Source organism: Bos indicus x Bos taurus, chromosome 16 (assembly GCF_003369695.1).
Source record: "Bos indicus x Bos taurus breed Angus x Brahman F1 hybrid chromosome 16, Bos_hybrid_MaternalHap_v2.0, whole genome shotgun sequence".
NCBI lineage: Eukaryota > Metazoa > Chordata > Mammalia > Artiodactyla > Bovidae > Bos > Bos indicus x Bos taurus.
In genome coordinates, this window is record NC_040091.1 from 54839515 (window position 1) to 54865655 (window position 26141).

At 36.7% G+C, this 26141-nt stretch overlaps 1 protein-coding gene across 2 annotated transcripts in view; it reads left to right on the plus strand.

The window, feature by feature from the left end:
- The window catches only part of RABGAP1L (RAB GTPase activating protein 1 like), a 740636-nt gene that overhangs the window by 80899 nt on the left and 633596 nt on the right, over positions 1 to 26141 (plus strand). For both annotated transcript variants that reach the window (XM_027565384.1, XM_027565383.1), the window contains exons 4-7: positions 6857 to 7067; positions 11625 to 11799; positions 18826 to 18983; positions 20911 to 21021. In XM_027565384.1, the coding sequence (XP_027421185.1) occupies positions 6857 to 7067; positions 11625 to 11799; positions 18826 to 18983; positions 20911 to 21021 (655 nt within the window). The remainder of the gene's footprint in view (positions 1 to 6856; positions 7068 to 11624; positions 11800 to 18825; positions 18984 to 20910; positions 21022 to 26141) is intronic.

The window sequence follows — 26141 nt, forward strand, 5'->3', positions numbered from 1 at the left end:
GTCTTGCTTTCTGGTTCCAAAGTCAGTCAATTCTAAAACCTTTGCTATGCTTCTTTGGTCTGTTCCACACATGTATAGCATGGTGGTGAACCCCAAGATTTATGTTAGTTCATACACAGAATTAGGGGATTGTCTACTCCAACTGTCCTCCTCACGGTTTCCCCCATACTCTTTGGCTTCTTGGGGCTCATTTTCCTTCTTTCCCTAAGTAGAAAAATGGATTTCTTACTTAGAATTTTTGTTACTTTGTACTGTTATGTGGTCTTGTATGACTAGAGTCAACTTTAGGACAGGGTGGTGAGAGAAAAGAAAGAAAAAAATAGCAGAGGCCTCCTTTTTCTTTTTTGAACCACAAGATCCTTGCCCCTTGCTTGGGTATTTTAACTACTGAGAGGTTTCCTTTCTTCTCCCTGGAGTTGTAGATGCTCTATTTTCTCCCCCAGTCCTCCCCACCCCATGCTCCCCCAACACACACACACGCACACACACACACACACAGTCCTCCCCACCCCCCACCCCATGCTCCCCCAACACACACACACACACACACACTCACACAGTCCTCCCCACCCCATGCTCCCCCAACACAAACACACACACACACACAGTCCTCCCCACCCCATGCTCCCCCAACACACACACACACATACACACACACACACTCTCTCACACACACAGTCCTCCCCACCCCCCACCCCATGCTCCCCCAACACACACACACACACACACACACACACACACACACACAGTGGTGCAGCTCTATCACTGGGGCTGGCCTTGTGGTAGAACTGGGAGAGAAGAAAGAGAGAGAGAGAAAAATGGTATAACTCCCCAAACACTCTGTGGTTTACAAGGACTCCTTTTTCTGTTTGTTTTGGCCAGATATTGGATTTCTCTCACAGTTTTGTTGCTCACTGCACAGTTCTGCAACTTGGGCTGCCCTTAGATCAAATATGAGATATAAAGGATGAAAAAATATAAAAGGAAATTCAGTACTATACTGGTAGTCCTTCAGGTTTAGACTTCTCTTTCCAATTTGTCTATGGTTATTTGCTTTAAAACAAAACAAAACAAAACAAAAACAGTCCTAAGGTAGTAACTTTTTATATTCTGCCCAGTGTTTTCAGTTATTAGATAGAAGCTATAATAGACTTGTTACTTTGGCTTGACTGACTCAGTGTGAGGGTCTTCAGTTCTGCTAGTTTTTGCTTCAGGTGTTTTGAAGCTCTGGTATGAGGGTCATAGCCACTTTTTAAATTACATTTTTCTTATAAATTGACCCTTTTGTTATTGTGAAATGTCTGATTTTCTCCTGTTACTGTTCATTGTTTTGAAGTCTGATTTTTCTGGTACTGATATACCCATTCTGGTTTTCTTGCAATTAGTGTTTACATGGTGTATCTGTTTGCATGGTATATCTAATTTATTTCCTCTCTCCCTCCTTTCCTTCCTTCCTCTTTCTTTCATCTTTATGGAAATCTTGGTGGCTGAAGTATAGGTAATAAATTGGAGAAAAGAAGAACTGAAAGTTACTGCTGTAGTAATTTGGGTAATGAGTATGGAGCCAAAGAAAAGTAGGATGGATTCAAGAGTTATTTGAGATATGAATAGTTGAATAAACATCTAATGAATTCAATTTTAGACATACTAACTTATAAGATTTCTAAATGGATATACCCAGCAGTCTGTTGTATTTTAAAGAAGTTAAACAATAAGAAAAAAGTCATATTTATGACTTTTGGTGCTCTTCAGTTTCCCTCTAGTTTCATTTTTCTTTAACATTCTTATTATGTTCTTTACAATATAAGGAACTTCTTTAACATTTGTATTTTCTTATGCAAATTAGAATTAGTTATATTCACCAAGAGAATACTTCATTTTAGCTCTTGCATTTTTTGGCTCTAGAATTTCTTTTGGTTCTTTTTTTTCTGTCTTCCATTTTTCTCCTTTTGTTAGGTGCTTTTCTTTAATTCCTCTACCATATTTATAATAGTTATTTTAAAAGGTCTTATCTACTGATTTTGCCATCTGTCGTTTTTGGATCCATTGGTGTATTGTTTTTGTATTTGGAGTATACAGGGTTTCATGAATCTGTGCATTTCACAGATTTTATAAAATATTTATTTCTTTAGAAAGCTTTTCCTGCACCTTGCCTCTTTTGTAGGACTCCAGTTACACATAAATTAGACCATTTGAACTACTTAATCTACCATGTTCATCAGTCACTGAAGCATAGTTTTACCAGTGGCTCTTGCGTGTAATTGTTTTGCATAAGTACTTGCTCGGTTAACAAAATTCATTCTGTGCACACACACACGTAACATATTAACATTCAGGCTTAAATTGTATTTGTAGTTTTTTCTTTCTTTTTTTTTATATTGTATTTATAGTTTTTTGTCTCTTTTGAAATACATTACACTGAACTGATTCAAAGCAGGGAGAAACATGCTTCAGTGATTGAAGAACATGGTAGATAAAATGCTTCATTTTGAATGGCTTTAGTTTTTGAATAGAAAAAAAAGTGGTGAAGGGTGCATGGTTTAGTATAATATTTGAAAGCTGGGGTGGGGAGGTTGAGAATGGCTTTTATGAATTATATATTAATATCCTGTAAGTATAATCTTGCTAATAGAATTAGAGCATGCCACAAGGATCTAGTTTGGGTGAGACAGGCATGCTTAATATTGTACAGCATGGATATGGGTAACGGGAAGAGTTGGAGACTAGCTGAATGGGGTTTTTAGGTGCGGATGGGGAGGGTGCAGAGGGGAAGCTTTATACTAGCTGATATATGCAGATGAATGCTGTCTAACCACAGTTGGGACTTTGCTACGTGCATCCTCTGCTAGAATTAAAGTGGATTTTTTAAAAAAAGAATTGGGGGAGCAGTCATAGGATAATTCATCAAAATAATTACTTTGAGGAAAAAATTTTCATTGGGATACTTACATAGTTTGTAGAAGCCAGCAAGCCAGGATCGAACAAAATAAGGAGTTTGACTTTTGTTGATACTAGTGTGAGATGAAATATCTTAACATTGTTAATTTTTGCTTAGGAAATTAGGCTGCTTAATAAATTTGATGTTATTTTCATTATTTTTTGGCACTTTTACACTGTCTTGGTATAGTTTTTTCTCTTCAATATTTTATATCATTTGAACTCTGTATTTTTGACTTTTTAAAATACGAAGTTTAGACTTTTTTCCCTTTCCTTTAAAGAAGTTATAGATAAGTAAGATAATACTTTGAGAGATCTGCAGTACAAAATGGCCAATTCCAGAACTCATAAGATATAGGATAAACATTAAAATAAATGAAAACACAGAGAGACCTAAATTTTTTAAAACTTGAACACATTCACTGGATCATTGAAAAAGCAAGAGAGTTCCAGAAAACCATCTATTTCTGCTTTATTGACTATGCCAAAGCCTTTGACTGTGTGGATTACAATAAACCAGATCACAATAAAATGAAAAAGAAAGAAAATTCCGAAAGAGATGGGAATACCAGACCACCTGACCTGCCTCTTGAGAACCTGTATGCAGGTCAGGAAGCAACAGATAGAACTGGACATGGAACAACAGACTGATTCCAAATAGAAAAAGGAGTATGTCAAGGCTGTATATTGTCACCCTGCTTATTTAACTTATATGCAGAGTACATCATGAGAAACGCTGGGCTGGAAGAAGCACAAGCTGGAATTAACATTGCTGGGAGAAATATCAATAACCTCAGATATGCAGATGACACCAACCTTTATGGCAGAAAGTGAAGAAGAACTAAAGAGCCTCTTGATGAAAGTGAAAGAGGAGAGTGAAAAAGTTGGCTTAAAGCTCAACATTCAGAAAACTAAGATCATGGCATCTGGTCCCATCACTTCATGGCAAATAGATGGGGAACAGTGGAAACAGTGGCTGACTTTTATCTTTTTGAGTTGCAAAATCACTGCAGGTGGTGATTGCAGCCATGAAATGAAAAGATGCTTACTCCTTGGAAGAAAAGTTATGACCAACCTAGACAGCATATTCAAAAGCAAAGAAGTTACTTTGCCAACAAAAGTCCGTCTAGTCAAGGCTATGGTTTTTCCAGTGGTCATGTATGGATGTGAGAGTTGGACTATAAAGAAAGCTGAGTGCTGAAGAATTGATGCTTTTGGGGTTTTTTTTTTAATTATTATAATTTTTTTTTTTACTTTACAATATTGTATTGGTTTTGCCATACATCACCGTGAATCCGCCATGGGTGTACACGTGTTCCCCATCCTGAATCCCCCTCCCACCTCCCTCCCCATACCATCCCTCTGGGTCATCCCAGTGCACCAGTCCCAAGCTTCCTGTATCCTGCATTGAACCTGGACTGGCGATTCATTTCTTATATTACACACGTTTTAATGCCATTCTCCCAAATCATCCCCCACCTCCCTCTCCCACAGAGTCCAAAAGACTGTTCTATACATCTATGTCTCTTGCTGTCTCTCATACAGGGTTGTCGTTAACCATCTTTCTAAATTTCATATATATGCGTTGCTGCTGCTAAGTCACTTCAGTCGTGTCCGACTCTGTGCGACCCCATAGATGGCAGCCCACCAGGCTCCCCCGTCCCTGGGATTCTCCAGGCAAGAACACTGGAGTGGGTTGCCATTTCCTTCTCCAATGCATGAAAGTGAAAAGTGAAAGTGAAGTCCCTCAGTCATGTCCGACTCTCAGCGACCCCATGGACTGCAGCCTACCAGGCTCCTCCATCCATGGGATTTTCTAGGCAAGAGTACTGGAGTGGGGTGCCATTGCCTTCTCCGATATATGTGTTAGTATACTGTATTGGTGTTTTTCTTTCTGGTTTACTTCACTCTGTATAATAGGCTCCAGTTTCATCCACCTCATTAGAACTGATTCAAATGTATTCTTTTTAATGGCTGAGTAATACTCCATTGTGTATATGTACTACAGCTTTCTTGTCCATTCATCTGCTGATGGACATCTAGGTTGCTTCCATGTCCTGGCTATTATAAACATACAGATGGCTAACAAACACATGAAAAGATGCTCAGCATCACTCATTATCAGAGAAATGCAAATCAAAACCACAATGAGGTACCATTTCATGCCAGTCAGAATGGCTGTGATCCAGAAGTCTACAAGCAATAAATGCTGGAGAGGGTGTGGAGAAAAGGGAACCCTCTTACACTGTTGGTGGGAATGCAAACTAGTACAGCCACTATGGAGAACAGTGTGGAGATTCCTTAAAAAACTAGAAATAGAACTGCCATATGACCCAGCAATCCCACTGCTGGGCATACACACCAAGGAAACCAGAATTGAAAGAGACATGTGTACACCAATGTTTATCGCAGAATTGATGCTTTTGAACTCTGGTGTTGGAGAAGACTCTTGAAAGTCCCTTGGACTGCAAGGAGATCCAACCAGTCCATCCTAAAGGAGATCAGTCCTGGGTGTTCATTGGAAGGACTGATGTTGAAGATGAAACTCCAATACTTTGGCCACTTGATGTGAAGAGCTGACTCATTTGAAAAGATCCTGATGCTTGGAAAGATTGAGTGCAAGAGGAGAAGGGGATGACAGAGGATGAGACAGTTGGATGGCATCACTGACTCAATGGACATGGGTTTGGGTGGTCTCCAGGAGTTGGTGATGGACAGGGAGGCCTGGAATGCTGTGGTTCATGGGGTTGCAAAGAGTCGGACACGACTGAGTGACTGAACTGAACCGAACTGAATTAATTTGTTTTAATTGGAGGACAGTTACTTTATAATTTTGTGATGGTTTTTGCCATACATTGACATTAATCAGCCACTGGTGCACATGTGTCCCCCATCTTGAACACCCCTCCTATCTCCCTCCCCACTCATCCCTCTGGGTTGTCCCAGAGCACTGCTTTGAGTGCCCTGCTTCATGCATCGAACTTGCACTGCTCATCTGTTTTACATATGGTAATATACATGTTTCAATGCTATTCTCTGAAATCATCCCACTCCCTCATTCTCCCATAGAATCCAAAAGTCTGTTCTTTACATCTGTGTCTCTTTCGCTGCCTTGCATATAGGGTCGTTACTGTCTTTCTAAATTCCATATATCTGTGTTAATATACAGTATTTATGTTTCTCTTTCTGACTTACTTCACTCTGTATAATAGGCTCCAGTTTCATCCACCTCATTAGAACTGACTCAAATGTGTTCTTTTTTTTTAACAGCTAAGTAATATCCCTTTGTGTATATATATCACAACTTCCTTATCCATTTGTCTGCTAATAGACATCTAGGTTACTTCCATGTCATAGCTATTGTAAACAGTGCTGCAATGAACATCGGGGTACATCTGTCTCTTTCAATTCTGGCTTCCTTGTGTGTATGCCCAGCAGTGCGATTGCTAGGTCATATGGCAGTTCTATTCCCAGTTTTTTTAAGGAATCTCCACATTGTTCTCCATAGTGGCTGTACCATTCTCACCCTTTTCTCCATACTCTCTCCAGCATTTATTGTTTGCAGACTTTTTGATGGTGGCCATTCTGACTGGCATGAGAGGGTACCTCACTGTGGTTTTGATTTGCATTTCTCTAATAATGAGTGATGTCGAGCATCTTTTCATGAGTTTATTAGCCATTTGTATGTCTCCTTTGGAGAAATGTCTGTTTAGGTCTTTCGCCCACATTTTGATTGGGTGGGTTGTTTTTCTTGTATTGAGCTACACGAACTGCTTGTATATTTTGGTTATTAATTCTTTGTCAGTTGGAGACCTAAATTTTATTTGCAATTTTTTCATTTGTTTTTGGGCAATAGGTGAAATTATACTGGGAAGTTTTACATTAACTTTTGGGTGTTTCTTTTTTTTTCTTCCCTCAGAAATTTCTACACCCAGACCATCTTCTCTAAGTGAAATACCTGAAGAAGATAGTGTTTTATTTAACAAACTGACCTATTTAGGATGTATGAAGGTTTCATCCCCACGTAATGAAGTGGAAGCTTTACGGGCAATGGCAACTATGAAATCTGCCAGTCAGCACCCGTTTCCTGTTACTCTGTATGTGCCAAATGTTCCAGAAGGTTCTGTGAGGTAAGTGCAAATCTTTTTTTACTGCCCTTAGACACGTATGAAGTTTTTTTTGGATAGTGGTGATAATATTTTATCATGAATGAGGCCTTGGACTTATTTTGAATTCACTTTTACTCTGTAGCTGTGCAAGGCAAACATGTTTAGGTTTAGACTGTATTCCTTATTTGCTTGGGGTATTTGTAAATTTGCTTGGAATACTATAAATGCACCTATAACTAAAAATACCTATGATTTGTGTTTCACCTTGTCATTTAACAGTGATTCAGAAAACAACTATTCCCTAGATTTTAAGCTCTTTACATCAGACTGGAAAGAAGCAAAATGGCTTTTTCTCGTATGCTTTGCTGGGAGTAATTTTTAATGTCATCTGAATCTTGAATTTCTTTTTTCTTTTTTTGGCCTGGTTATATTTATTTGTTTTGCATAGTATCTGGAATGAATTCATCACATTATTAGTTGGAGAGAATTACGGCCAGCATATGTGGTGTGTTGTGCTCTGTGGGTATGTAAATACAACCCATTTATTTTTTTTGGGCTTCCCCTGGTTCCAAATAGGAAAAGGAGTACGTCAAGGCTGTATATTGTCACCCTGCTTATTTAACTTATATGCAGAGTACATCATGAGAAACGCTGGACTGGAAGAAACACAAGCTGGAATCAAGATTGCCAGGCGAAATATCAATAACCTCAGATATGCAGATGACACCACCCTTATGGCAGAAAGTGAAGAGGAACTAAAAAGCCTCTTGATGAAAGTGAAAGTGGAGAGTGAAAAAGTTGGCTTAAAGCTCAACATTCAGAAAACTAAGATCATGGCATCCAGTCCCACCACTTCATGGGAAATAGATGGGGAAACAGTGGAAACAGTGTCAGACTTTATTTTTTGGGGCTCCAAAATCACTGCAGATGGTGATTGCAGCCATGAAATTAAAAGACGCTTACTCCTTGGAAGGAAAGTTATGACCAACCAAGATAGCATATTGAAAAGCAGAGACATTACTTTGCCCACAAAGGTCTGTCTAGTCAAGGCTATGGTTTTTCCTGTGGTCATGTATGGCTGTGAGAGTTGGACTGTGAAGAAGGCTGAGTGCCGAAGAATTGATGCTTTTGAACTGTGGTGTTGGAAAAGACTCTTGAGAGTCCCTTGGACTGCAAGGAGATCCAACCAGTCCATTCTGAAGGAGATCAGCCCTGGGATTTCTTTGGAGGGAATGATGCTGAAGCTGAAAGTCCAGTACTTTGGCCACCTCATGCGAAGAGCTAACTCATTGGAAAAGACTCTGATGCTGGGAGGGATTGGGGGCAGGAGGAGAAGGGGACGCCAGAGGATGAAATGGCTGGATGGCATCACTGACTCGATGGACGTGAGTCTGGGTGAACTCCGGGAGTTGGTGATGGACAGGGAGGCCTGGCGTGCTGCGATTCTTGGGGTCACAAAGAATCGGACACGACTGAGCGACTGAACTGAACTGGTGGCTCAGACAGTAAAGAATCTGCCTGCAATGCAGGAGACCCACGTTTGATTGCTGGGTTGGAAGGATATCCCCTGGAGAAAGGAATGGCTGCCCAATTGAGTATTCTTGCCTAGAGAGTTCCCCGGACAGAGGAGCCTGACAGGCTCCAGTCCATGGGGTTGCAAAACAGTTGGACACGACTGAATGACTAACACTTTATTTATTATTTGTACTAGAGTATAATTGCTTTGCAATGTTGTGTTTATTTCTGTTGAACAGCAAAACGAATCAGCTATATGTTGAACCTTGAATTTCTTTAAATGTAAATCAGATACTGTTTTCCTACATTCAGCCTATCAGTGTCCTCCAGTCACACTTGTGATTATTTTTGAAGTTCTTTCTTACCATGTCTGGCCCTTATGATCTGCTTTGACCTGATCGTCTCTCCCACCCTCTCTGTTCTCTCGCTTCTGTCACTACATGTACTTCATTCATTCGCTCTCTTCCTGTCATAGTAGCCTCTTTGTCCTTTCTCAAAGGTAGTCATGAATCCTGCCTCAGGACCTATCAGTCAGGAGTCCTCCCATGGGGCTTTTGTTTGGTCTCTTTACTTTGCCCAAACAAGCTTTCCTTGGTTTTCCAGTGACTCTTTCACTTCTCTCCAGTTTCACCTCAAGAAACCTTCTGTTGAAAGAAGTCTTTTTTTTTTCTCCCTGTTTTTCTTAATAAGGTTTACTTTTGAGAGTGATTTTAGGTTCACAGCAAAATTGAGCAGAAAGTACAGAGATTGACCATATCCCGGATAGGCACCCTCATCTTCCCCAAACACACACTTCCCTCACCATCAACGTCCTCTTCCATGTGGTACATCTATTACAGTTGATGAAACTACACTGACATATTTTAGAAAGTCCATAGTTTACATTAAGGTTCCCTCTTGGGTGGTGTACATGCTGTGAATTTGGACAAATATATAATGACATGTATCCAGCATTAGAGTATCATGTAGAGTACTTTCACTGTCCTGAAAATCCTGCCTTCTGCCAGTTCAGCTGTCCCTTCCTGCAGCCCCTGGCAACCGCTAATCTTTTTAGTATCACCATACTTTTGCATTTTCCAGTAAATTATATAATTGAAATCATGTAATAAATAGCCTTTTCAGATATTAGACATTTAACTTTCTTATTTTTTTTAAATTTTATTTTATTTTTAAACTTTACATAATTATATTAGTTTTGCCAAATATCAAAATGAATCCGCCACAGGTATACATGTGTTCCCCATCCTGAACCCTCCTCCCTCCTCCCTCCTCCCTCCCCATACCATCCCTCTGGGTCGTCCCAGTGCACTAGCCCGAAGCATCCAGTATCGTGCATCGAACCTGGGACATTTAACTTTCTTACATGAATTTTTGTGGCTTCGTAGCTTGTTTCTTTTTAGTGCTGAATAATGTGCTATTGTCTGCGTGTACCATAATTTATTTATCCATTGGCCTATGGAAGGATGTTGCGATTGCATCCAAGTTTTGGTGATTATGGATAAAGCTTCTGTAAACATCTGTGTGCAGGGTTTTAACTCATTTGAATAATACCAAGGAATGTTATTGCTAGATCATACAGTATGATTAGTTTTGTAAGAAACTATCTAACTATCAAAATAAACCTCCTTTGATCTTATCATAACCATCCTTCTTTGTTTTCACTGGGCCTTTTTCCCTTCAAAGAACTTTTCTTTGCCTTGATATTACGTATTTATTTGTTTATCGTTTTTCTTCCTCGCTAGAATGTCAGTTCCATGGAAGCAGGTTATTGGTATTTCTTCCTGCTGCAGCTTCATTGCCTGGAGCAGTTTTGGTCCATAGCAGGTTTTTAGTAAATATTTGTTGAATGAACCCATAAATGAACGAAGTCTAGGAAATTAGGTTAAATGTATCTTCAGTTCAGTTCAGTCACTCAGTCGTGTCTGACTCTTTGTGACCCCATGGACTGCAGTATACCAGGCTTCCCTGTCCATCTCCTTCCCTGTCCAACTCCCAGAATTTACTCAAACTCATGTCCATCGAGTCAGTGATGCCATCCAACCATCTCATCCTCTATCGTCCCCTTCTCCTCCCACCTTCAATCATTCCCAGCATCAGGGTCTTTTCAAATGAGTCAGTTCTTGCATCAGGTGGCCAAAGTATTGGCCTATACTATTCTCTGAAGGCTGATTTAAATCTTTTTCAAAACTGTTCTGATTTGCCTCATTCTCTGAAGTTGAAAATGTGGGAAAAGCACTAAGTACCACAATAATAGCAATACAAATTTACAAGATTTTGGTAAAAATGCTTTGATTTTTCAGGAAAGGGTTTTGTAGATGGACTGTTTGTATAATATCTCTTATAAGTGTCAAAATGCCTTTCACTGTTATCTGTTGAATTTCACAGTGCCAAACATGCCTTAACAAAGATTTAGTGTTTTGATTTGCCTCTCTATTCCTAATGGGTACCCCTTAGTTTTACCACTTGAGATCCTGAAGTAGTCTTGAGGTTTTGGATCAATCCACAACCTTAGGATTCAAACAGGGAAAGTCAGAGAAATATTTGAAAAGTTCCACAAACTCCTTTTACCTCTTAAATTTCATTAAGTTCATCTTTGGAACCACTCTGACCTTTTTTAGGGTAAGAGAGGTCTTTGTTGAACAATGAATGACCTGGGACTTAGATAAACTTACAGATATTGCTTTAAATAGAAATGAGCTCTCCAGGGATGGTTTGTTCCTTTTTTTCTGGGTGTTTCTTTTGCTATAACAGAAGAAGTGTAGTATTTAGGGATAGGCGACATTAGTTTTACCAGGCAGAGTATCCTTGGCTTTGAGATGAAGTGAATTGGATCATGGGACACAAAAGTGAAGTAATTGTGAAAAGAAGGTAAAGAATTTGTGTGTGTGTGTATATAATAAAAATATGAAGATAATTTGTTTTCTTGGATTATTATTCAGTTCAGTTTATTAGTACCAGTTTGTTTTTGTGATTTTAAGATAATTGTATGTTACTGGCCTAGTAAAACTGCCTTTGTTCTTTGCTAGTTAATATTTAATCTCATTTCTCATAACTGTTTTGCAGAATCATAGACCAATCCAACAATATGGAGATAGCATCTTTTCCAATTTATAAGGTATTATTCTGTGCACGTGGCCATGATGGGACAACAGAGAGCAATTGCTTTGCGTTTACAGAGAGTTCCCATGGTTCTGAAGAATTCCAGATACATGTCTTCTCCTGTGAAATTAAAGAAGCAGTAAGTATAATATTTTGTAGCAATTTGCTATTGAGATGACTCAGTATTTGATTTGAGTTGCACAGAGTTGGACACGACAGAAGTGACTTAGCAGCAGCAGCATAGTTGAAATCAAATCGACGATTTGATTTCACTGTCAAATAATTTAGTATGTATGACCATATATCATATTACATAATAAGTTTGGAGTATCTTTCTAAATAGAAAGTTAATATTTGTGATGGCATAGAATGAAATATGGAAATTTAAATCTGGTTACTCTGTGCTCTGAAGTGGTACTCTGAGTTTAATATATGTAACAGAAAAATCCCACTTAATGAGCTGTCCTCCCATCCCACCATGGTGGTAATTGCTCAGGCTTAGAAGGGAAGAGTATTTTTGCCTCTCTTTTATTTTTTTGACCTGGTTGTTCTCTGTGACTTTAAAAAATGTCTATAACAATACCTGTTTCTCTACTGAGTCTTCCACTTAGATATTGCACTGAGATTGTGTTATAGATCTCTGCGGTTTTCACTTGTGATCATTTACTGTGTGCAGTTGTTCAGAGGCTGGCTTTTGTTCTATAAAACTGTTTTAATTGTAAATGCAAATGCTCCTATTCAGCAGAACTGTTTGAAGATGCCAATGAGTTCCTCACACTAATGATTAAATGTTAGTTTATTTTTAGACTCAGAGTCAAATGGCTGTTATGTATATACATGGGGAAATTGCTTTCTTTTTGGTATCTATTGAATTCTTCTCAAATTAAAAATAAGTTGCACTTTTAGAACTTCGGTAATTATACAGCAATTTTAGAGGCATTAATAACTGGGTTTGGATGGACAAATCTCAGTTGTGTTTGCTTTTGGAAATATAAGTTGTCAGCAGAAAATGCTAAAAGCAGCAGTTACTCTGTTTTCTCTTTACTGTGAAACGTAAATAAACCATTGTATGAACAGGAGTTCTGAGAGTTTATTTCTGGCCACAACATGGGAACTCATAGAAATGTATATTTCTGTGTGTCTGATACTAAGCATGAGCAGTATGTCACTTGTTATGCCCTGGTGATCGATTCTATTTACACTGAAACAAACATGTACAGACATAGAAGTTCTCTGTCAGAGCTGTGCCCATGTGAGGAGTTCACATTTGTTTTGTTTGTTTTAGGCAGTTCTAAATCTATCTAAAATAGTTCTGTTTTATCCATGTGTGTATGTTGCATGTATATAAATATATATAAACATGTGTATACATAAATATATATATAAATAGAGATACATATATCAATACATATACCAGTATGTATACATATATGCATGTACTGACTGCTTGGCCAAGTGTTTGATAGAGTGAATGAGTACAAGTGTGTCTGGTACATAGGAGACAGTGAATATAAATATGTTGAAAGAATGTATGTGTGTTTGTGAATTAGGGAGTCTATTTCTGATCCTTACAACTCCACTACAGAGGTGGGGAAGCAGATGGTAGAATCCTGGCATTTCATGTTGGCAACCATCATTTAACATGCCTGTGTGGATTCTGGATAATTGGCACTCAACAATTAAAAAAATGAACTTTGAAGAATTGGAGAACCTGCTTCTTGGAGAGGCAGAAACACTGCTGTGGAAAGAAATTGAAAGGCACCTGGTTGCAAGCATTTTTCATAACTGTGATGGTATGAAACTCTCTTTTTGGATTATAGCATCCGCTTGTTTATGTGGGGGGTTATTTGTCATCTTGAGAGCTTTAACAGTGGGTAAGCAGTGGATAAAATAGTGGAGGGGATTCTCGGCCTATTTGGGTATAGTATTAAATACTATATTTCTAGAGAGGGTCGGAGAAGGCAATGGCACCCCACTCCAGTACTTTTGCCTAGAAAATCCCATGGATGGAGGAGCCTGGTAGGCTGCAGTCCATGGGGTCGCTAGAGTCGGACATGACTGAGTGACTTCACTTTCACTTTTCACTTTCATGCATTGGAGACGGAAATGGCAACCCACTCTAGTATTCTTGCCTGGAGAATCCCAGTGATGGGGAGCCTGGTGGGCTGCCGTCTATGGGGTCGCACAGAGTCGGACATGACTGAAGCGACTTAGCAGCAGCAGCAGCCGCAGCAGCGAGGGTATTTGGTACATGTAGATTGTGAGAAAGTGATGTTCATGTATTTAGTTTTTTTGAGTAAGTTTTTCAAAGTGTTACATTCTGGGACATTGGTGGTAAAATTGTTTGGAGGAAAAATACTTGACAGTCATTCAATTTGATTATGAGCGATCATTTCTAAATACAAATAACCCAGTATAGACATAGGGCTTATGCCAGGCACTATGTTACTTACTTACTTGATACTCATAACATCTCCATAACAGAGATAGTATTTATTTAGACTAGCGATCTTACACTTCTCTTTGCCTGGAGCAGTCATAGATTATGCCTGTTGTCTAAGTATATTATTAAAGCCTCCATTTTATTCTCAAAAGTGTTCTGGTTTGGGTGATAAATTGGTTACCATTTCCGTATCCCAAGTCTAAGAGAATAGATAATAAAGCTGGTTTTCAGAGGAAGTATATGATTCTGAAGACCCACGTATTTTTCAGTAACAACTTTCCTGTTACTTTACATAAAAAGTAAATGTAGATTTTTACCTTTCAGTTATGCTTTATAAAGGGATATCTTGGTCATTCCAGCAACCTTTGGGTTTTACTCATGCCTTTTATAGAAGGTGTCTGATATCTTCCTCTCTCCTCTCAAAAAATAATGACTTGGCTTTTGTCGCATTTACTGGTTGTCTGATTATCTGGTTCCCAGAAGTTTCTTGTTCTATGGTGAAGGGACAACATTAGTTCTTAGTATATGGGCCCCTCTTAATGGGTACAGACAATTGGCAAAGATAGCTCTGGCACAGACGACAGATGTTCTTACTGCTTAAATATGTACCATGCACAATGTCGCTAATTTGTTTTCCATTGTTTGCAGAGTCCCTGGATGAGATTTGAAGAAGTTTGTCAGTTAAAAGCAAGAAGACAACTTCTAAACAGAAAGTTGCAGCATGGCTGCCACTACCATTTGTCACTGTGATATGCTCTTATTTCACCATAAAATTCCACAAGCAGCAGATACCAGCCGTGGTAGAGGGGAAGCCCAGTGTGGGTGATGGCTTTTTGGGACCTATGACATGAGGATTAGGGGTTCCCACAGGAGTGTTAGGATCTGTTTGATCTGTTACCCTGGGTATTCTTTCGAGAGACTCTGCTGGAGTGGATGTTAATTGTCTTTGGCAAAAGAGTTGGGGGATCCAGCCAGAAGTATCTTAATGCTGATGATCTTTGTACAGGGAACATTCTGGTGAAGAATTGCAGACAAAGCATAATATCAGAAAGCATAGTAAAAAAAAGCCATAGAGGCACTTATTCTTGTTGAATCTTTATGGATATATTATACAAAGCTATTTTTAAAGATACAGTTAAAAGTCTTAGTTGACTCTTTTAAGAATTTATTTCTACTAGTCAGTGTAACTGTTTCCTTCAAAACAGATTTTTCTGTTTGGATGTTATACTTACTATTACTAGCAGTTCTCAGTGTTGTATTTTAGAAGCAAGTTGTTGTTATCTTCTGTTAAAGGCATTCAGCTGTATTTTATGATAAATACCAAGAATATCATTAAGAAGATCTTTATTCTTAATGCTCTGGTTTTTCTTGGGATTGCTGATATACCACTACATAAAAGAAACCATAATTCTTTGGGTAAATATTGTTTCTAAACATATATTTATTGAGACGGTATTTTAGCAAAATACCTTATTTTGGAAATTAATTTGGAGGTTGTTAGTGTTTTTCTCAAATAAGTTGATTTTTATTATTAAAAAATTTCTTGTTTGATAATGCCTTTTTTTTGTTCCTTTTAGTAGTATGTTTGAGCAAGTTTAAAAAAATTTTAACACATACCTTTCTGGGTATTATTTTATAGGTATTTTATAGGATTTTTCTACATTTATTTTTTGGGTGAACATTTTCTTGATACTTGTTTTTAAAAGAAGTGATTCTCTTTCACCATTTTTAGTGAAAAGGCCTTATTTTAGAAGAATTGGCTATGTTATTTAAGTAAATATTTTGTCTAATAGTATTTCTTGGACTGTTAACATGTACTACATATTTGAAAATTTGGAAACTACTGAAATACCAAAGAAAGGTTACTCAGAATTCCACCAGAATTAAGATTTTGGTGTATCTTCTTTCCACGTATCTACCTGTGCCCTTTTCCCCAACTCTTCAAAAACAACAGCTACCACACCAAGAGATACTTTTGTGTTTAACCAGTGCTTTCTATAGGTACTGCCTCCTGGGGAAAAATTGTACTGTATTATTTGTTAATAAACCTTTTGACATCTGCAAAGAAAATGCCTGTTCTAGATTTTGTGTGTATGTGTATTTAATAGTGTGATGCATATAGAATATTTTCCATGGTATTATGTCTTAAATTTTCTTTTCATGATGAGATCAGTTACCCAATTTGTTCCAATAACTATAGATACTGATAATCATTGTCTTTTAAGCCACTCTACCTTACCCATTCTTGGATCATCATTCCAGCTTATTCACAGACTCTAGAAGTCACAAATGATTTTAACCTTGTTGGAAATAGCAACTTCTAAGACGTAGTGAGGATTAAATGCAGGAGTGGATTAAATTGTTGTTAATGTACTGTTGAGCCCTTCCTTCAAAAACAGCAAGTTGTAGTCTTATTCCACTCCCTCCACTCCCATCATTCTCTGCTACTCTGGCTCCACCGCATACACTTAGGTTTTTAAAAAAGAAATTCCTGACCCTTGCCCGTGCTTTAGAATTTGCGAAGTTCTTTGACTTTTTTTGGTGTAGACTCAAATGGCAGGCTTGCTGATAGCTCTGATACAAAGAAAACGAAATGACTATAGGAGAGAATAATAAATATGGTTGGGGTTTAACTCTACTAATGTATCAAAAATCATAGGTATTCTGTTTTCACATATAAAGTTTTCTTAAAAATATGCTTAAAATTTGTTTTCTTAAAAATATATAAAGTAAATAATAGACTTCACATTGTATTTGAAGTTAGGAACTGGGGAGTACTCAACTGAAAAGTTTAAAGTGCCTATTTACACTTTACCTTGTAGGCATATTCTTTAGTGACTTATTTCCAGCATATTCTTTGATTCTGTTGTCCTTAACACTTAAATTATTGTGCTAAGTGAATTAAAGATCCAGTTGAGACTGAACATGTCTGCTTTTGTGTTACCTAATGATTCCTTGCCACTCACCCCAAGCACATTCAACTTAACCTGTGCTGAAACTTAAGCTCCACGTTCATTGTTGTATCCCTTGCCCCTTAAAACAAATACTTAATACACAGAAGACACTAAAAGAATATTTGTTGCATGAATGAGTGGATTTATCATTGGCTTAATTGTATAAAATTTGAAGTATAAAGTTTTTATTCTTTAATTTTACTTTTTATATAAAATAATAATAGCATTAACATTTTACAAGCAGTGTTATACAAATATGATGCTGTTGCTGAAGCTCAACTTTGGGATGACAGGCAGCATTCTTATACAGTTAAAATGTATAAGTCAGTTAATTTAGATAACTATTGATTTGGGCCTGGAAAGGCAGTTAGGATAATCTTCCAGTACTTAGGTGTAAGTGTGGCTGCTGGAAGTTTTTGAAGTTTGTGATGGAGTGTGTGTATGAGAAAAGGTAGGATATAAGAATGTAGCAAAAATAGAAAATTGAGGAAAGACCTCCATACTTTAAGAAGTTCTGTTAATGAGAGTTCTCTTACTTCGAGTGAATTATAAAATATTATAGTCTTGGACTAATACCAAGAATAATTTGAATTCACTTTATCCAAAGTGAAGGGTTTGTTAATATTCAGAGAAGTCTCTTTACCAGTACCTTCCAGTGTGAGATTTTGAAAATGTTACTTTTGTTTAAATCATTCTTATTTCATCTTGTTTTTATTTGTTCAATGCGTGGGTGACCTGAGAGATTTCAAAGGTCTTTTGTGCTTCAAGAATACAAATTTGAGATGATATGGTACTTCTTTTGGAACCAAGGAAGATAATAACCTCTGGAAGATCGTGAGATTTAGAGTGCTCCTCCATATTAGGGGAGGAGAGTAAGTCATTTATAATATATATATGCATATTTATATATCAAGTAATCACCAGGGTGGCTTAATACTAATAAATAAAAACATTTCAGATTCATTCATTTTGTGACACATTTATATAGCAACAGCATTGGGAAACAACACTGGAAGCTCTTTAAATCACGTTGCCATGTTTTGTTTCATTTTGCAAAGAACAGAGTTTATTGTATGGCTCAGGATCTAGCCCTCTGAAGCTGAGGGGAAGTGAAAGGAGAAATTGACAACTTGGGCTAAAACCTCATTTGTGTGTGTTCACCGGGAAGATTTAGATGCCAGCATCAATCTAGTAATTGTCTTAGGATTCATTCTCTGCAATATAGTATCTTATGAGTCCTAGAAACGTCTATAAGTACATGCAACTTTGTTTGTGACTTTAAATGTCTTTATTATGCTGTTTATTAAATGCCAGATTGAAAGAAACAAACTACAGTTGACCCTTGAACAGTGTGCTGGGGAGGTGGAGTGTATTAGGGGCACTGACCTTCTGCCCAGTCAAAAATTCATGTGTAATTTGTAGTTGGCCCTCCATATTAGTGGTTCCTCCTTATCCACTGTTCCACATCTGCCGATTCAGCCCACCATGGGTCATGTAGTACTGTAGTATTTAGTGTTGAAAAAGTGTAAGTAGACCGAGGCACTTTAAACCCGTGTTGTTCAAGGGTCAGCTGTGTGTGTCTGTGTGTGTGTATACACTATATGTTACAAACTCTCTCTCTCTATATATATATATTTATGCTTACCCTATATCTACTTTGTCTATTAGGAACATTGTGACCTTGAGAAATTACAGATTCAAAAATTAGAGGTGATCAAAATGCAGTTAAAATCTTTGTCTAATATTATTTCCACTTTTTTTCTTTTAGGTAAGCAGAATTTTATATAGTTTCTGTACAGCTTTCAAACGTTCTTCTAGACAAGTATCTGATGTTAAAGACTCGGTTATTCCTACCCCCGACAGTGATGTGTTTACCTTCAGTGTCTCCTTGGAGGTAAAAGAAGATGATGGAAAAGGAAACTTCAGGTGAGATTATCTAGAAAAAATAAAAATTAGTATTGTGTCTGAAATATAATATTGACTAATGTTCCAGAAACTATACACTGTTGTTATAAAGCTTTAGGATGATACAGAAAAACTTCATTGGTGGATGTGTGGTTCACTTTTGTCAGGCTTTTCAGATCGTTTATGTAAATTATTTTCTTGATATTTTAAAATACTGAAAATTAGAATAAAATTTTTTGGTCTTTTCAGCAATAATCACTTTTTAATTATTAAAAATACTTTTTAATATTATAAAAATTTAAAAATTATTTTGTCAAAATTATTAAAAATAAATTTTATTTTATCACAATTTTATCAAAAATATTTGATACTAGGGTGTACTTTTTAAACTTCATATTTTATATTGGAGTACAGTTGATTAACAATGCTGTAATAGTTTCAGGTGTACAGCTAATTATCTGTATACAAGTCTCTCTTCTTTTTCAAATTCTTTTTCCATTTAGATTTTTACAGAATATTGAGCAATGTTCCTTGTGCTATACAGTAGGTCCTTGTTGGTTATTTTAAACATAGTATGTACAATCCCTACTACCCCTCCCCCTCCACCTCCAGAGTGTATTTTTTACAGTTATATATACATATATATATATGTAGTTTTTTTACTTTTAACTTCATGATGTAAGAATTTTTCCATTAAAATGTTTTTATTTATTCATTTATTTTTAAATATTTATTTGGTTGCATCATGTGGGATCTTGTCTTACGGGCTCAGTAGTTGCTGTATGTCTGCTCTCTAGTTGTGGCGTGCAGGTTTAATTGCTCCATGGCATGTGGGATCCTAGTTCCCAGACTAGGGATCAAACTTGTGTTCCCTATATTACAAGGTGGGTTTTTAACCACTGGACCACCAGGGAAGTCCCTAAAATATTTTTAATTAGAATTGTTTTTAATAGTTGTCAGTAGTAGTTTGTATGATTTGACCATCATTTAATTATTTCCTTCTGTTGTATATTTGGAATGTTGTTCTTTAGTTCAAAAATAGGCAGATAATAAGAAATAGTTACACTCTTATTGATCACTTAGTGCCTTTACTTTGCCTTTGTTTCTGACAATAATTATTAGGTAGGTATTTTATCTTTTTTTTTTTTTAAGTTATAGAAATTGAGACTTAGGCCAAATAAGTTACTGAAAGTATTTTTCCTTTTCAAATAAGACAGCTTATATTACAAACACTTATTGTTTTAATGGACTAATTCTTAAGAATTGTCAGTCTGGCCTAGGTTAGAATTTAACTTGGCCTGATCTATTCCTCTTTGTTCATCTTTTATTTATATTTTCTTGGATTTGTCACAATCATCTAATTCTGGATGTTTAAAAGTAAGCTCTTTTTCTCACTTGTTTTGCCTTGGATTTAACTGTGTTAAAAGCATTCATAACCATATAACCAGCTAAACCAGAAATGTAACAGTCTTAAAATTAAATAAACCGTGTTCCCAAATTTGTTAAAATTTAAAAACTAAAATTTGAAATGATGTAATTTAAAAAGTTTTGATTTAAAACAAACTTACAGTTACAAGGGGGAAAGTGAGGGGAAATGAATCAATTGGGAGAATTGGGGTTGGCATATACACACTGCTATATGTTAAAAAGACAACTAATTAGAACCTACGGTATAGCAAGCACAAGGCACTCTACTCAGTACTCTGTAATGACCTATATGGGAAAAGAGTCAGGAAAAGAGTGGCTATATATCTATGTATAACTGACTTACTTGCTGTACACCTGAAACTGATACAACCAAAGTTTGTGTTTATTTTGTGTCAAGGTGAAAGTTTTATGTATCTTAATAAGGTTGTTAAATACTCTTGTTTCATTCTAACCTTGAAATAGATGACCTTTTTATTGTTTTTAATTATTGATCATTTCTGTTCTTTTTTGCATTTTTCAGTCCTGTGCCTAAGGATCGAGATAAATTTTATTTCAAATTAAAACAAGGAATAGAGAAGAAGCTTGTGATTACAGTGCAGCAACTTTCTAACAAAGAATTAGCTATTGAAAGGTAAGCAGCTTGCTCCTACATACTATCAAAAACTTGTATTGACATTGTTATTGTTTCAAGAGACATGCTATTGAATCTCTGCTGTATTACTGACTGACTGTGGCTTTTCACCATGTTTCAGTTTCTCCATTTAAAAGTGAGAATGACAATAATAATGTTTTCCCCACTTAAATAAGTTAGATGTAACTGGTTCATTGAAAATCTCAATTGATGGGGGTAAATAAACATGAAATGGCTTTATTTTTTCAGTAGTAACTGTTTCAATCCAATTTGGGCTTTTTCTTGCTCTTCCTTATTTACATATAGGGCAGACACCTTCCCTTCTCAATCATTTTTGATTATTAAAAAGTCCATTTATTTACTGAGATTTTAGAATCTTTAAGAGATATGTGTTTTAAATATATAAACACACCCATACATACATACACATGGGTGTGCATGCATTTCTATATTTATTTCTGTGTTTAATTTTTGTTAGCAGTAGATACAGCAATGTGTTAAACTTTTTATTTGGAAAAAATTTCAATTACAGAAGAGTTAAAACAATAAAACTAGTACAGAGAATACATGTATATTCAGAATCACCTACTAATAATGTTTTATCCCATTTGCTTTCCAAACATTTTCTCAGTCTGTGTCTCAGTCTTTCCTTCCCTACACACTCATAGACACACACACACACACACACCCCACACCAAAAAACATGATTGTTTTTCTGAACAATTGAAGAGTAGGTTGTATATACCATGATGCTTTTTCCCTATCTACTTCATTAGGAAATGTGTCTTTCCCAGGAAAACTACGGGTAGGGCTTTCTCTTATGTAACCACATTACATGTATCATCTTCAGTAAACTTATTTTCCATACAATACTTTTTATCTAATCTTCTATTTGATTTTGCCAGTGAACCCAGTAATGTCCTTTCCCACCCATCCAGTTTGGGATTCACATTAGGGTCAGATACTTTGTTTAGCTGCCATACGTCTTTAGGTTTCTTTAATATTGAAAGATTTCCAGTCTGTCTTAAAACATGGACATTATTGAAGAATACATCTCTTTTCACTCTTTTTAATATGACATTGTTCAGTTTGGATTTATCTAATATTTCCTCATGATTAGATGCAGATAATTTATTGCTGCATAGATGATTTCTCTCCTTCACAGTGTATCACATGTGGAGGCTCTTGATAACCATCTGTCCCTTTCTGGTGATGGTAATTTTTGATTTCCAGCCAAAATGTCTGATTTCTCCACTGTAATTCCGCCCCCCCCCCCACCCCCCCGCTTTGTAACTAGTAAGCAGTTTGTTGGGAGACCCAGGAAAATATCTTGCTTCTCATCAAAATTTCCTCTTTGGTTTTGCTTCTCATCAAATCAAAATTTCCTCTTTGGTTTAGCTTTCATTCATAATTCTTGTCTGATCCAGTCTTTATCATGATGAATGCAAAGTGGTAATTTTCCATCTTTTACATTTTCTCTAGGCAGCCCTTGACATTTCTCCTGTAAGCCAGACCTCTCCCTTTTTGTTTTTCCATTTATTACTGTTTGTTTTTGATATTCACTCTTGAATTCCCTCTCTGAAATAGTTCATGATTCACTGTAGTGTTTAATTATCTAGGTGCTCAAATTGTCCCAGAATTTGCCAGGAGCCCAGTCAAACCCTTTGTCTTTGAAAAATGCCCTGAGCACTTCCTTTCTGGTGTAAAAAAAGGCATTTCTCTTTGGCATAAAAAAGGGCATTAACCAGTTTGTAGTATATGAATAACACAGGCAAAGAAGTGTTAGGTGTTGGATAATTTAACTTTAAACAAATAGTAGTTACTAATATTGAAGTTTTATGATTAAATGATACATTATGCCTGTACTATAGAGGCCTGTACTATGCTTGTATATAAAGCAGTCCTTCCTTTTACCAATGAGAAGTTCCAAGATGGATTAATTTGAATATAGAAACCTTGGTGAATATAGGTGAAATAGTTGAATGCCTATTTATGTTTTCATTGTTAACTTAAACATTTATACATACATTTAAAATATATTGCACATAATAATTACTTAGAAATGTTGCCTTTGCCCATATTCTCATATTCATAAGACAGCTTAATTCAGGCTCTTCTCAATAATCTTTGACATTAATGCCTTCATCATTACTTAGCTACTTTTTAAGTAACTTTAAGGCATTTTTCCAGAGCGTAGTATCTCAACTTCTGCCTAAGTTGTTTGAGATGAAGCACTTTTTGAATGATATATATTGCTTTCATTAGAAATTTTACCTAAACCAGATGAACCTGTTTGTATAACAGTAGAATAGTTAAAAAAAATTCATTCCATGTATAACTACTTAATATATTGCTTTTATTTTAACATAATTAATGTAGATGGTAATGTCTAACAACCATGTGTTCATATACTCAGCAATAATTACCAAATTTGTTTTTTTTTTTTGCTTCTTTTTTCACACATTCTGTCAGATGACCTCTAAACATCCAAACTAAACCTGACTGAGATTGCTTCTGCTAATGGGACTTGCCCAAGCAATACTTGGTTTAACACAGCAGACATAACTTCCTGTGACATGGGGTGTTTTTTAAATACTTGAATTTCCCTTTTTTAAAAAAAAAAAAAAAAGAAACCCTTGCTTTTTATTGGATTATATTTGTGTTTAAATCACAAAATGTTAATAGTGGAATTTAAGGTGATCCAGTAGGTGGCAGTCTTGTCAAGGGAATTCTTAACCTCTGAATTTTAAGCACTGCTGTCGACAGAGTTTATTTGTAGTATAAAGACATCTGTGTTAAGGTAAATACTTCAAATCACATAATTTTGGCTTACCTTCTGAGATGGAAAGTGATTTATCATTTTTAAAAACAACTTCTCATTATGTGAAATTTATAACATACACAAAAGTAAAAGAATAATATATTGAACCCCAGTGCACCCATCACCCATTCTGGATGCTAATTTGCAATATTTTGGGATTTAAAAATGTTAATTTTTATTATGAAAAATTTATTTATCTGTGAATTCAAGTTCAAGGATTCCTTCAGTTCAATTCAGTCGCTCAGTCATGTCCGACTCTTTACAACCCCGTGAAACGTAGCACGCCAGGCCTCCCTGCCCATCACCAACTGCCAGAGTCTACCCAAACTAATGTCCATTGAGTTGGTGATGCCATCCAACCATTTCATCCTCTCATCCCCTTCTCCTCCTGCCTTCAACCTTTCCGAGCATCAAGTTCTTTTCAAATGATTCAGCCCTTCGCATCAGGTGGCCAAAGTATCAGAGTTTCAGCTTCAACATCAGTCCTTCCAATGAACACCCAGGACTGATCTCTGTTAGGATGGACTGGTTGGATCTCCTTGCAGTCCAAGGGACTCTAAAGATTCTTCTCTGACACAGCAGTTGAAAAGCATCAATTCTTTGGTGTTCAGCTTTCTTGATAGTCCAACTCTCACATCCATACATGACTACTGGAAAAACCATAGCCTTGACTAGACAGACCTTTGTTGGCAAAGTAATGTCTCTGCTTTTGAATATGCTATCTAGGTTGGTCATAACTTTCCTTCCAAGAAGTAAGTGTATTTTCATTTCATGGCTGCAATCACCATCTGCAGTGATTTTGGAGCCCAGAAAAATAAAGTCTGTCACTGTTTCCACTGTTTCCCCATCTATCTGCCATGAAGTGATGGGACTGGATGCCACGATCTTAGTTTTCTGAATGTTGAGCTTTAAGCCAACTTTTTCACTCTCCTTTTTCATCAAGAGGCTCTTTAGTTCTTTTTTGCTTTCTGCCATAAGGGTGGTGTCATCTGCATATCTGAGGTTATTGATATTTCTCCCAGCAATCTTGATTTCAGCTTGTGCTTCTTACAGCCCACCGTTTCTCTGCATATAAGTTAAATAAGCAGGGTGACAATATATAGCCTTGACGTACAAGGATTCCTTATGTGTAGATAATTGTATATACCATTTGGTCTTGACTGCTTTGTAGGCAAGTTCAGTTCAGTTTAGTTGCTCAGTCGTGTCCGACTCTTTGTGACGCCATGAACTGCAGCACGCCAGGCCTCCCTGTCCATCACCAGTTCCCAGAGTCCACCCAAACCCATGTCCATTGAGTCGGTAATGCCATCCAACCATCTCATCCTCTGTTGTCCCCTTCTCCTCCTGCCCTCAATCTTTCCCAGCATCAGAGTTTTTCAAATGAGTCAGCTCTTTGCATCAGGTGGCCAAAGTATTGGAGTTTCAGCTTCAACATCAGTCCTTCCAATGAACACCCAGGACTGATCTCTGTTAGGATAGACTGGTTGGATCTCCTTGCAGTCCAAGGGACTCTCAAGAGTCTTCTTCAACACCACAGTTCAAAAGCAAGTACTTGTAGGCAAGTACTGTGTAATTTATCCCTGAATCTCCAGTATCTAGCACCATGCTAGGAACCAGTGCTTTATAGTTACTTAGTCCTTCCTTAGAACTTTCTCTGTGCTGAGCACTGTTCTAGATGTTGCCTATGAGGTGGAGATCCTATTGTCTTCATTGTACAGTTAGGGCGACTGAGGCTAGAGAGGTTAAATAGCTTTCTCAAGGTCATACAATCAAATATCAACTACCACATAAATATTCTTACTCTGGTCTTTTTAAACACTTGTTGAGTAGGTGAATAAAAAGTATGTAAAGATTTTATAAAGTTAGAGCATTGACTAAATTCACTGTAATTTGTAGAGAGTAATAGAACGTTGTACCTGATAGACTCCTAACTTGTTCAGAGGATATGTGAAAACTGTTCTCATGTTTTGAAGATTTGTTGTGTTCGTGTTCTTTTGCTTTTTTCAAACACTCATGTTAGATTTTACATATTAAGCTTTATTTAGGAACTGGACATAAGAAAAAAAATATTAACAGGCAACATTTATTGACTTACTGTAATGGCCATTGTAAAATTTAATTGTCATAACAACATGTGAGAGCGATAATTATAATTATTACCCTATTTTTTTTTTTCGGAAGATGAAACAGAAGCTTAATGAAATTAAGTAACTCAGTCAGTTGGCCAGAAACTAATAGAGCCAGGGTTTAAGCCAAGCCATTTAACTTCTGAGTATATACTTTTAAAGACTGTACCCAA